General features: G+C 40.8%; 1 protein-coding gene across 1 annotated transcript in view; it reads left to right on the top strand.

Annotated features, from left to right (window-relative positions):
• Positions 1-296: 296 nt before the first annotated feature.
• LOC123156333 (BEACH domain-containing protein B-like) overlaps positions 297-12,904 on the top strand; it is a 30,625-nt gene continuing 18,017 nt past the window's right edge. The window contains exons 1-16 of the mRNA XM_044574467.1: positions 297-692; positions 1,619-1,682; positions 2,786-2,990; positions 6,346-6,519; positions 6,743-7,063; positions 7,673-7,892; positions 8,674-8,727; positions 9,074-9,478; positions 9,942-10,260; positions 10,372-10,833; positions 10,922-11,080; positions 11,197-11,346; positions 11,422-11,577; positions 11,689-11,730; positions 11,829-12,173; positions 12,637-12,810. Of these exons, the coding sequence (XP_044430402.1) occupies positions 547-692; positions 1,619-1,682; positions 2,786-2,990; positions 6,346-6,519; positions 6,743-7,063; positions 7,673-7,892; positions 8,674-8,727; positions 9,074-9,478; positions 9,942-10,260; positions 10,372-10,833; positions 10,922-11,080; positions 11,197-11,346; positions 11,422-11,577; positions 11,689-11,730; positions 11,829-12,173; positions 12,637-12,810 (3,396 nt within the window). The 5' untranslated portion in view covers positions 297-546. The remainder of the gene's footprint in view (positions 693-1,618; positions 1,683-2,785; positions 2,991-6,345; positions 6,520-6,742; positions 7,064-7,672; positions 7,893-8,673; positions 8,728-9,073; positions 9,479-9,941; positions 10,261-10,371; positions 10,834-10,921; positions 11,081-11,196; positions 11,347-11,421; positions 11,578-11,688; positions 11,731-11,828; positions 12,174-12,636; positions 12,811-12,904) is intronic.

Here is a 12,904-nt window from a genome sequence, read left to right on the forward strand (position 1 = left end):
TCCGACGGATCTCACACAATTCAGTCGTATTTGTCTTCGATGGATCATTCGTCGATTATTACCGTCCAAGAAGAAAAGGAAAAGATGCACCGAAAGAACAGAAAACGTACCAGCTAAATTACGCCTTCATCACCGTTCCGCGCAAGCGCGCAAGACGCGAACACAGGGTGGAGAGCAATCTGCTTGAAATAGCCAACGGATCAGAGGCCACTTTTCCAAAACGGCCCCTAAGCTTTCCCCTCCCTCCCCGAAATCCCCCGCCCCCTCCTCCCCCTTCCCAAATCCCAGTCCCCCTTCTCCACTCTCCCTCCGTCATTTCGCGGGGTCTAAACATAGGCGCGAGCTCGGCGCACGCGTCGCACGCTCGCACGCACACTCCCGTCGGAGAAAATTTCCGCCCCTCGCTCGCGATCTCCCCCGCCCCCCGCATCGAGATCGCGTCTCGCCCGGATTCGAATCGAGTTCGCCGGCCGGTGGTGGTGGTGGTGGTGGTGATGCGCCGGTGCTGGTAGCCGCAGGCTCGGGTCGGTCGGCCGGACGCGAACGATGAACCTCGTGCGGGGCGTCGCCGATCTGCTCCGCAAGTCGCCGCAGCCCCCGGGGCCGCCCGCGCCCCCCTCCCCCTCCGTCCGCGGCGGCTCCATCCGCGGCGCCGACATCGACGACGCCCCCGCGCCCCGCGTCGTCTTCAGGTATACATCACATCGTCCCGCATTGGGACACGCGACTTGCTCGTGCAGCGCGATGGCTCGATTCGCGCGCGCGCGTGTCCCCGCTTGCCCGTGCCTGACCTAGTCTCTAGTGACGAGAGCCGGCGCGTGTCCTGTTCGCAAAAATGTGGGTGCGATTTTCATCTGTCTCTGTTGTCACAGTAATGTCCACGGGTTCATGAACTGTGGGAAATGCATGTTATAGGTGAACGATGCCGACACGATGGGGGCAACTCAGTGTGGATTCTGAGTAGTGCTGGGGCTTTTATTTTAGTGTCCAGTTATGAATTGTTTTTAGAGAAGAGCTATGAAATTTATTCACTGAGTTGAGCCTGAACTTGTACTGTAAGCTCATATCCTGAGCTGCACTACTTGCATTTGCTGTTCCAGTTTTGGGCTTTATAAGCCAGGCGAAAGCATTCCATTCCACCTAAGGAAAACCACATTTATCCACTTGCTGCTGTCTGGTTACTAGTATTAGGGCCTTTTTAACTTGCCTGCATTCCCTGTATAACACATCCACTGCTTCCGAGTTGTTTTTAAAATGGTTATACATATGGTTTACATTGAGCGTGCAACCATGGCTACCATGGACCGTGGAGCAGGTGTTCATGTTACAAAAGCATTAAAGACAGTAATGCATTGATTGATTTTAACTCCATGAACTCCTTTCTTATTTAATGATTAGGATATGTTGCTGCAACATAATATATACATGCCTTCAATGACATTACGTGGAACAGCACACCATATGCTTGCCAGTTAGGAACTTGTTTAATATTCTGGTACATTTGACACTGTATCATATAGTCTGTAATGGTTCATACAGAAAACATATCATCAAATGGCTTGATTGTTATGTTGCACATCAGCATGATTGGTTCTCATTATTTTTCATCTCTTTCTAGTGATAGCACTGAGGAGGGAGTCTTAAGGACACTTTGGCAGAAGTATGAGAATGCCCATGATAAGGTATTTCCCTGAAGCTTGCTAGTTTGTTGTATTGTCTCTATACTTTGATGTAACGTATGAGGAGGGAGTCTTGAACAACCCTTTCCATAATTAGGAGCGTACACCTGACAAAGATGTCCAGTCTCATATTTTTGTTAGATGTATTGTCTCTATACTTTGATGTAATGTAAGAGGATAAAGGACTAGTCATGTTTACTTAATGTTTGTGTTTCGGTTCTTATCCATTTCATTACTGAGTAATTTCCTGTCATAGTGCAACACGTGAGAAGTATCAAATACACAGAATATCTGTAGACAAACTTATATTTCAAAGCCAAACGTGAAGTTTAATACTTTCATTTGGCTGTCTACTTGTTTGTCCACTGGGCTTAGAGTTGGTTTGTGTTGTAACAAGGTTGAATGCTTAACTTTCTATTTGAGGTGCACTTCGAATTAGAACTACTCCCAGTATGATGATAATTGTATTCACACATGTTGTTTGAAGCTACACTGTACAACTTTGTTTTTCAAGAAATATAACATTCAAAGCCTTAAGTGTTGTAACTGTTGAAGTGTATATGTGGATTGCCTAGCCCTTTCCATCAGTTTGGACTTTTGGTTGCATTGGCTAGTGCATGAAGCTTAACATGGTTTTGAGTTCAAGTCCTGGCTTTCGCAATTTATTCAAAAATTGCTGCTGCCCCCCAACTGTGTCCCTATATAAGCCTCTTGAGCCATACCTCTGAGTCTATTCACGTGTTGACTTCCGTGTCACGTGAGAGGGGTGTTGAAGTGTATATGTGGATTGCCTAGCTCTTTCCATCGGTTCGGACTTTTGGTTGCATTGGCTAGTGCATGAAGCTTAACATGGTAGCAGGGTCCAAGGTCTTGAGTTCAAGTCCTGGCTTCACAATTTATCCAAAAATTGTCGTTCCCCTCTTCAACCAGCGTTGGCTAGTGCATGAAGCTTAACAGTAACAACAATGGTTGATAAATATGATTCGATTTCTGTTAAGTATTAGACATAGCTGTATGTACTTGTGCTTTATGATAAACTAATTAGTGTATTTATTAGCAATTCAGTCAGTACTATATCTTGTATCTCTTTGCAATAATTTTTACAGGAGGAAAAGGAGAAATCACTGCAAATTTTTGTCTTACAATTCGTACAAACATTCAGAGACTGGGGCCCATACCATATTGAAGAATTGGTTACGCAAGAATTGGGATCTGATGAAATTGTCGTTGGATGCTCTTATGGGCATCCTTCTGAGGCCATTCTTATTCTGATCCAGGAAATTTCTCTAATAACTTCAACTATCACTGAAAGTAAGTGCCTCTACTATATGATGAGTCTCTATAGTGGGATACCGCTCCACTTCTCAAGTCGCGCTATACAAGGGCCCACCTACTATTTATGTTCATAGTATATATAAATGTTCTATTCAACATGGGACTTGAGAAGTTTGGAATTAGGTGTTGAGAAAAGATCGTAATGGTAACATGCTGGCCCAAATTTCTTAATGCTTAGTCCACCTGTAGGGCTGGACCATGTATGCATAGCACTCATCTTACACTCTCATCCTGGCTTAATGGAAAAGGGTTAACCCAGAGGTCGTAAGTTTGGAACACAATGACATATATGTTGGTTCAATTGTATCTAAACTCTCCATGTGAGACTAATTCTACCATACAACTATACTTGGCCACATGGGCCTCCACTAATGAGATGGGGTATTACAGTAACTTCTTTGACGCTTTTGCTACAGAGCGCAGCTTTGCTATTTTTCTAGCCACTAAACACTCTTGTGGTTTTATTGTTTTTTCATTATTAGGGCTAGGCCATTTCCAACACCGACCTGCAAATTTCCCCTTGCATCTGTCCGCAGAAATACATGCGGGAGCCGGCCATCCAATGCTATCCGCGTACATCCGGCCCCATTTTTTTAAAAAGTCCTCACGCTCAAATAGCCGCATATATAATTTCAGTTTAGCTTCAAATGTAGCAGTTGTTCAAATATTAAAAACTTCAAATATTACACTCCAACATCGTTCTCCCCTTTGACAACCCATAGATGCTCAATCGGATCTTCCTTCAGTTGCTCGTGAGTTGCTCGATGCCAAATTTGTTGATGCATTTGAACAAACTCTTCAAATGTGGCCGGATTCTTGCCTGGAAGTTCCATAGGATCACCCATGTTCTCAAATTCAAGACCTGCAGCAGCATGGCCACCCTCATCCTGCAGGATCATGTTTATGAATGATCACAGAACATGTTATCACCTCCCACAAGGTCTCTGGATCCCATTGTTTAGTAGGTCCACGAACAACTGCAAAACGTGCTTGCTGAACTCCAAATGCCCTCTCAACATCCTTTCTAGCCGCTTCTTGTCTTTGAGCAAAGTGAGACTTCTTCTGACCAATTGGGTTAGAGATGGTGTTCAAAAGGTAGCCCGCAGAGGATAGATGTCGTAACCAGATAGTAGCCCATGTTGTACTCATGCCCATTGACAGTATAGTGGCAAGAGGAGCTTCTCCTTCAGTCAGCCTAGCAAACAACACAGTGGTGATCGCTACAGCACATTGATGTCATTGTGAGTCCCGGGCATGTCAAAGAAAGCGTGCCAAATCCAAAGATCATTTAATGCAACTGCTTCAAGAATGATGGTGGACTTCTTAACATGACCCTGATATTTCCCTTGTAAAACTTTTGGGCAATTCTTCCATTTCCAATGCATGCAGTCAAGAGATCTGCGGAAACCTGACCACCCTCCTGCTTTAGAAATTGCCAAGAGCCTCTCGGTGTCTGTCACAGTTGGTTATCTAAGGTATTGGGGTCCAAACACCTCGACCACGGCAGTTGCAAACCTGACCATGACATCTCTGCATGTGCTCTCAGACTTTCGTAGGTACTCGTCCCGCGAATCACCAGTCATGCCATATGCAAGCATCCGTAGTGCGGCCGGGCACTTCTGGTAACCAGAGAACCCAATCCTTCCCACGGCGTCCTTGAAGATGGTGCAGTCATCAAAGGACCAGACGCCATGGTAGAGACGATCAAAGACATTTTTGCGCATTCGGAAGCGCCTGTGAAAATTGTCAGCAAAGAGGGCATCGGAGGCAAAGTAGTCGTCCATCAGCATCAAATGGCCGCGCGCCCTGTTACGTTTGAGCACTCGATGACCCCTTGATCGATCACTGGAAATTGAGAACATGCTCTTCCACACGCTCTGTGTCTGCAAGGACCGCCTGCATCATTGCCGTTTCATCCTTGTAGTCCTCGTCGGACGAGCCGTCAGATGACTCAACATAGTGCTCGTATATGTACTCCATATCCAAATCCATTGCTTCAAAGAAGGGACAAATTTTAGGCCGGGCATTTCACTGAACAGATGGCAGGCATGGTGAGTATTGTATGGGTACCTGTGCGGCGGTCGGAGGAGAAGTGTGGAACGCGGTAGAGGAGAAGCGGCGTTGAGCCCGGGATGTACCATCGGAGGTGATGGACCTGTCGACTTCCAGTAGGGGTGTGGCGTGGCAGCCGGGGTGGTGGAGTGGCGGCGATGGCAAGAGAGAAAACGGATGCAGACAAAGAAGGGAGGATGGAGGCGCGGGATCCAAGAGGTGTTTTGGTGGGGTTTCGGGCCTACGTGGCTGCTGTCCGGACTCTCGCAAAGCCCCTCACCCCCTCACCCCCCCCGGGTTTGTCTCGGGTTTGTGGGAAAAAGTGCGTCCGAACCGGTCGGCGGATAGATACAGGACATTGTTGGATGGCAAAACACATCCGAACCGTGTAGTCCGGACGTATGCGGGCGGTTTGAGGATCCGCTTTGGAGATGCCCTTAGGTCACATGTAGTTTGACTCATTTAAGTAAAAGCAAATCAGTAGAATGGTCTTGCCAGCAGTAATGCTAGTAGGCAGGGCTAACTTCTCCATTTTTGATCTTTATACTTTCAGAGCAAATGTAAGAGAGGTAGCATGGTCGTTTGATGCTGTTAGCGGACATAATATAGTGACCAAAGAGAAGAGAGTGTGCATTGTCCGACAACAAAAATCAATCATAGAGCTTCACTTAGAGACAATAACAACAGTTCCTAGTTTTAATCCTATTGCTTTAAGTAACCTACTTAAGTTAGGTGTCAGCTAGCAACTAGTGCTTCCGTAAGTCCAACACCTTTTGCTTCTTTTGTTGAGTCAGTGTGCTTAAGGACTACTTTTCTATTGTTGTGCAGTTGGGCTGTGGTGTGTTGTCCTCCGATGTGGAATCTATTTTGGTGCAGAAATCCTGACCAATTTTTATAGGATTTCATTGTTATGTTTGTGTGCAGGATGGTCTTATGTAGCTAGTATATTGAAAAGAGAAAAGTTCTCTTTCTAAATGCCGCTAACATACCAGATTTAGCATTAACCAATGTTACCCCAACATCCATGTCATACCGGACCACCACTCATGCTAAATTATCACTGCAGTATTCAGGCATTTGTCTGCTGGCAGTGCTGTACATGATAAATTCGAGTTCTAGTGGGGTTATACGAGCAAATGCCTTAAGCAAAATACATCAATGCTATGGGAGCATGTACTATTACATGGGAATGTATTGCTGATTTTTTATGATATTGTTTGTGATTTTGGCTCTTACTGTGATAAATGGACTCACATCTGCTCCTGTATTGCATTATTAGGTGGCACCAGTCCAGAATCTTCTCCAAAGCATTCGGACCAACTAGAACCCCTGGAATTAAGCGCTGAAAGATTGCATGTCCTGGAGTGCTTGACTATTCTGACTCGCTCCGTGCATAATTGTAGAGTATTTAGCTATTATGGTGGCGTGCAGAAGGTTACTTCTCTATTAAAAGGTAGCATTTCTCTTCAGATGTTGGTACATTCCGAGAATTATCTCTGGGTGCTGGATATGTGTTCTGATTACTGTTCTATGTTCAAGTATAATTTCTTATTTTCGTACTAAATGTTCCAGTTGTACCATTATTTCTTGTTAGCTTACCTATACTTTCCTGCATCTGATTTTGATGGGTCACTATCCAAAATTTTAAATAACTCTTTCGTCTTTGTTATATTCAGCCGCTGTTGATCAGCTGAAAGCCTTGAACAGTTTGCATGCTGTAGATGACCAATCTTCAGATCAAGCAGTAGAAAATACAAGGATGATGCTAAAGATACTCATATGCATAATCACAATAATTTCAAATTTCATGAAGTTGGAACCAACTGCTACAAGGGACCCCTATTTTGTCGATACCACTAAATATGTCCGATCGAGCAGTTATTTGGCTACGGTTTCTCCAAGTATTCCAGAAAACACCATTCCTGATGCACTTCAACATTGGCAGCAAAAGGCTACTATTCTTGTGCTGGAAGCTGGTTGTGTCAATCGGTTCGTAGGTAAAGTTGCCCTTTAGCTGTTTATCAAAATTGAAATTCTGCAACTTTTTTCTCAAACATACATTAGTGCAGTAGCATCTGTTGTCTACTTTACTGGATTGTCATATAAAGCCTTCGTTCTTCCTTGACAATAGATTCTAGGAGTTTCAAATGTCGATTATTGAAGGTTTGCTCTTAGGAGCCTTATGTTAATTACTCCTCATTGATGATTTATACTTGGTATTTTTTAAACTAAAGAGAGGACTTAGGGAGAATCCTGATGTGTAAAGGGATACCAATTAGAGAAAAGGGCATAGCCATTGTCTGCACAGTTCACTGATTAAAGTTAAGCTTTTTATTGGTAGATGGAAAATCATACTTCTACTTCAGTCTTTTGTGTTTAAGAACAAAAGTAGTGAAGAACAAAATAGCACTACTCCCTCCGATCCAAATTAATTGACGCTGCTCTAGTATAACTAGTACAAAGTTGTAAGCACCATGGACCACAAGCAGTGCATGCCTATAGATGTTTGCCGGTGGACCCATCTGTAATTTACAATGTCATCATATATCTCTTATTGAATTTCTATCATTTTTATTATTTGATAAAACATAGAAATGTTACTGCAGAACTGTTACGGGTCATTCAGAGGCTGAATTTGAAAGAGCAGTGGACTGATCTCTCACTTCATTTTACCACTTTGTGCACCCTTCGATCAACTATATCTGGTACCCATGCACAGAATCATTTCAGAAGCATTGGTGGGCTGGAAATTCTACTGGATGGATTAGGACTTCCTTCAAATAAATTTTCAGTTTCAAAGCATTCATCTATATCAAGAGATGAAAGGTGCACCTACAATACTTCTGTTTTTCATTCCATATTTCCTTACCTTATGCTCTCGTATTATACCCATAACGGCAAACATTCTGGTTAAGATGCAAACTATATATACCTAAGAGTTCTCTAGTTCCAAGTTAAAATTATATCGCAAAAGTCAAAATGCAACATTGCTTTGCAAAAAATCGTATCAAAATTCACTATTAAGTTAAAGACGCCATTTTATTTATTTTTAGCACATATATAATGTGAATGCGGAATTTCTATATCTATTCCATATTCAAATTGCAAACTAAAATTTACTTGAAATCGTTAAGTTTGGCATTTTCGTTTTTGTGTCAGTTTCAAAATATTAATGTTATCTACGATATTAGTTTTCAAATTTGATATCTATTTTTTCTGACAAATTTATGGGGCAGAATGGTTGACAATGTGGAACATACAGTTGCAGTTCTTTAAATCATATACACTCATACATCAGACTTAGTGTTTAGACTGTTATTTACATCCTATGTAAACAAATGTAAGTAGTGACCTAAAATGTCTTACATTTGTTTACAACTTTTTCATTATTTTTTCTGCCAATTGCTTGTACAACTTCTGGAAAATTTGCAAGCTCTATTACGGGTGATAATAGGAAAGTTTTGCAATGAACAATTTGTTTCTGAAAAATCTGCTGTGAAATATTAGGATGAGAACCTGCTAGGTTAAGAGTTGAGCTCTACTGTGCTAGCTCACCTTATATATTTTATCCCCACTTTTATGTTCTGACATTACCATGCTTTTATAGGGGTGAAATTCTTCTTCTGCAGCTACTATATCTGGAAATTCTGAGTGAGGCAGTGTATCCTGTGCTCTAAACTACTTTTAATTGGTGATCACAATATGTTTCAGACTATTAATACGCTTCTCTAAACATAAAGAACATCAATATGCTGTGCTAATCTTTATCATTGGAACAGATTAATGTACGTTTTGACTATGCTCTACCAAGAAAAAAAAGAGTGTTGTTTATGCATTTTCTTGACAAATTCTATTCTTTCTATCAATGCATCGAGAGGCAAGGCCTTTCGTGTTTTCTTTGAAAGAAAAGACTTACAATAATATTGAAGAATTTGATAGTGCATCTAAACTTCGATATTATACTGTTTTAGTATTTTCCCCATATTTGGTCCTTGACTGCTGTTCAGATTTGGCAATGTCAACAACTTGGAATTTTTATGCGAAAATGGATTGGTACATAAATTTGCAAATAGCATAAGTTGGCCTGCATTTATGATTCAGGAGTCTCACCGGCAAAAGGATACTACAAAAACTCTTCTTGCATTAAATTCTATCTCTGGTCCAGTTCAGTTTCTTAAGATAACAGAATGGAATGACTATTCTCTAAAGTTGAGCATTGCCCTTTGCTCTTTCATTCTCCCCTCAAATGTCGTAAAATGCTGTTCTGATGAAACTGCTATCAACCAAATTTCGGCATCCATACCATCAGCTTATCAGGAGCAATCCGTTAGATGGATGATAAGGGTTCTCCTAACAGTTTTTCTTTGCATCAAAGCTTGTGCTTGTGAATCGGAATTACCAAGCCATATAAAGTAAGTTTTAAATGTACTGGCATGAATATTCTCTTCAGCTAGAATAGTTAACTACAGTGTTCTGTTACTTTGTTCAATGCTACCTAGCTGCTTCATTTGCTCCATGGAAGATATCTGAAGCTAATGTATTTTAGCAACCATGGAGTTTAGCTGATATTTTCTGAAGCTAAATTCTAACATGCAGTGATCAATATGTCAGTCAAACCCGACTTGAATCTATTAGTTATTGGGAGTGACTAAGAATATTCTGTAGTACACCCCATAAAAAACTGTTCTAGTGTACACTGCAACTGTTACCTATGCAGTGGATTAGTTTGACGCTACAGAAACTGCTGTACATAACAAGATTGTTTTTTTTAAGTTGAAGTCATTGAAGATCTGTATGTTTGAAGCTTTGAAGATTACCCTTTCCCATCTCATTTAATGACAAAATGCTCCCTGTATTATGTGACTCACACTACAGGATATTAGCCAAAACCATTCAAATTTACACGATCCGTACATTCAGAAGGGTTCTTGTTTCAGCGCCAGCTCTACTCACAGCTTTTCGAGAGGAAGGTGTATGGGACTTGATATTCTCTGAAGACTGTTTCTATGTTGGGTCATCTGTGGAAGACATCCAATTTCATATTGGTACAGAGAACCAAAATGACAATGTCAGAAATAATAGGACAGCAACTGATTCTCAAAGCTCATGTCGGACTGATGTTAACATTCTTCAACTGGAAGCTATTTCCTTTCTGGAATTTGCTGCGACACTTAATGAAAACACATATAATCTGGTAGTCTTTTCACTTCTGTTACCTTATATTTTATATTATTCTTATCTGTAATAATGACATTTCTATTATTTTGAGTTCTTTTTCTTATTATATTATTTTCGTTGTTTGTAGCCAGAATGCTCAGCACTAGTGGATGCACTTGAGCATTGCGTTTCAGATGCGGTGGTGGCCAGCATTCTTCTTAAATGCTTTCGTGTTATCCTACAACTTGCCACAGAACAAACTTTAGATTCATTCATATCCTTGGATGCAATCACTAGAGTCCTTAAGGTCACATGCCTTCAAGCACAGGGACTACGAAACTCCAGGAATTTGCCTCGTCCTGAAATTACCATCGATAGAGATGGTTCTCAGACAAAAAATATTGAGATGACTTCATCTGAGGACAGAACTGATCACACTCTTACATGCCTAAAATTAGGTGTAAACCTCCTTAAGGATTATGTAACTATATCTAGCGATGGAAGAATTCTAGTTTTGCACAATGCTGAATGTATTGAGTGTTTATTCAACTTATTTGAAGAAGAGAGCCTACGGAAACAAGTACTGGAGCAAGTTCTTGCCTTATTTAGGGTAAAACTGTGTTTTATCTCAAATTTCCCTCTGTTAATATTGTTATAACTTTTGGAGCTAAATTATTCTTATAATTTATTGTAATCAGTTGCCTCCATCCTCAGCACAAGATCATGCTGCAAAGTTGCATCTATGCTCCAAATATTTAGAGAACTTCACACAAGCAAATGAAAATGAAAAGGTCAATTCAGAATTGTTAATTGATCTACTGGTCAGCATGAGAGAGATCATTATGATGGACCGCGTGGTAGGTTCTCGTATTTTTCTTGGCATATAGCAATTGAAATAGCAGTAGTGTTTGTTTTCTACTATAAGTGACATAATATGTTGACAAATACACTTTTATACTCCATTTTTGCCTAGTACTATCAAAATCTATTTCGCAACGAAGGGTGCTTTCTGCATATTATCTCTTTGTTAAACGGAACATTCAATGAGGCAATTGGTGAGCGCTTGGTACTTAATGTCCTTGAGACGTTAACCTTACTGCTTGAAGGAAATAATGCTTCAAAGGTAATCATATCGTTGTATGTTGTTTTAAGCTTTTTTTTGTCTGTTGTGCTAATTAGTCTTGGTTTGTCTTGTCAGGCCGCTTTCAGAGTGCTAGTTGGTGTGGGTTATCAAACATTACAGAGCTTGCTATTGGATTATTACAAATGGTTGCCAAGTGAGAGGCTCTTGGATGCATTGCTTAATATGCTAGTTGATGGGAAATTTGAGATAAATGAGAAAACAACAATAAAGGCTAGTATCTTTGAACCAATTTAACATGATGTTATCATTGCTGGGCGCAGTTAATTATTGTGCTTCATTCTTGTATCATTCTCATAAATGTTTTCTTAATTTATTTCTCAGAACGAAGACGTTGTTGTATTACTTTTGAACATTTTACAGAAGGTCTGTTCTCTCGCACACAGAGATGTGATTACCATCCTTTGATAAAATTTAATTTATGGTTTACATTTTTTGTAACATCAGCAATTTCTGATTGGCAGAGCAGCACATCACTTCAGCATTATGGGCTTGTTGTACTGCAGCAGTTGCTGAAGCAATCCATTACAAATAGAACTTATAGTTTCAGAGCAGGGTTGCTTAGTGTTCTTCTTGATTGGTTTTCAATAGAAGAGGAGGATGATACAGTTAACGTAATTGCAGAGTTGATTCAGATAATTGGCGCACACAGCATATGCGGGAAAGATATTCGGAAAATCTTTGCCCTCTTACGCAGTGAGAAGATTAGTGCCAAGCAGAAGCACACTTCTTTGCTTTTGAGAAGTCTCAGCCACATGCTCAAAGAAAAGGGCCCAGAAGCCTTTTTTGAGTTCAGTGGCCATGATTCTGTGCGTTCTGTCATATTTTATCACTTATAATTTGTTTGTTTTGTTATCCGTGTTAATAGTGACAGGCTGCGAAGTTTTAAACTCAGTGTTTCCTGGGTGAAAATTAGTTTTTTTTTTGCACTGAAAATGGGTTTGTGGGGAGTTTGACCCCACCAAGGTGTGGCTATGCAACCACGGTAGCAAGTTGTGTGAGTGTTCCTAATGATCTCCTAGCCTTTTGGGGATGAAATTCTGCCATTTTAGTACTTGTACATGTCTTCTGCTGTATGTTTCTAGACATATGTTACCTTGTGTGGAGTTAATTATGGTTGCACATATAACATTTGACGATGATGTTCTGCCACTAACATCAATTTATCTATTTCAGTTTCATGTGTCTTTTGAACATTTTATATGTCACAGATACTACACGCATACAATACATAATGTGGCGATGGTCTGACATCTTCCTTTTTTTTGATAGGGTATAGAAATAAAATCTCCATTTCAATGGCCTTATAATAGAGGACTATCTTTTTCTTGCTGGTTGAGGGTAGAAAACTTCCCAGAAAATGGTATGATGGGCCTTTTCTCCTTTTCCACAGAAGATGGAAGGGGGTGCTCAGCCATGCTTAGCAAAAGTGCTCTAGTATATGAGGTAATGGTGTTTTTCTACCTCATTTTTAGTCAAATCAGCTACTTGAATTGCAGTTATTGTTGTGAAACAGTTCATCAGATTAATGGCTTCTGTT

The sequence above is a fragment of the Triticum aestivum genome, chromosome 7B (genome assembly GCF_018294505.1).
Source record: "Triticum aestivum cultivar Chinese Spring chromosome 7B, IWGSC CS RefSeq v2.1, whole genome shotgun sequence".
NCBI classification, from domain to species: Eukaryota; Viridiplantae; Streptophyta; class Magnoliopsida; order Poales; family Poaceae; genus Triticum; species Triticum aestivum.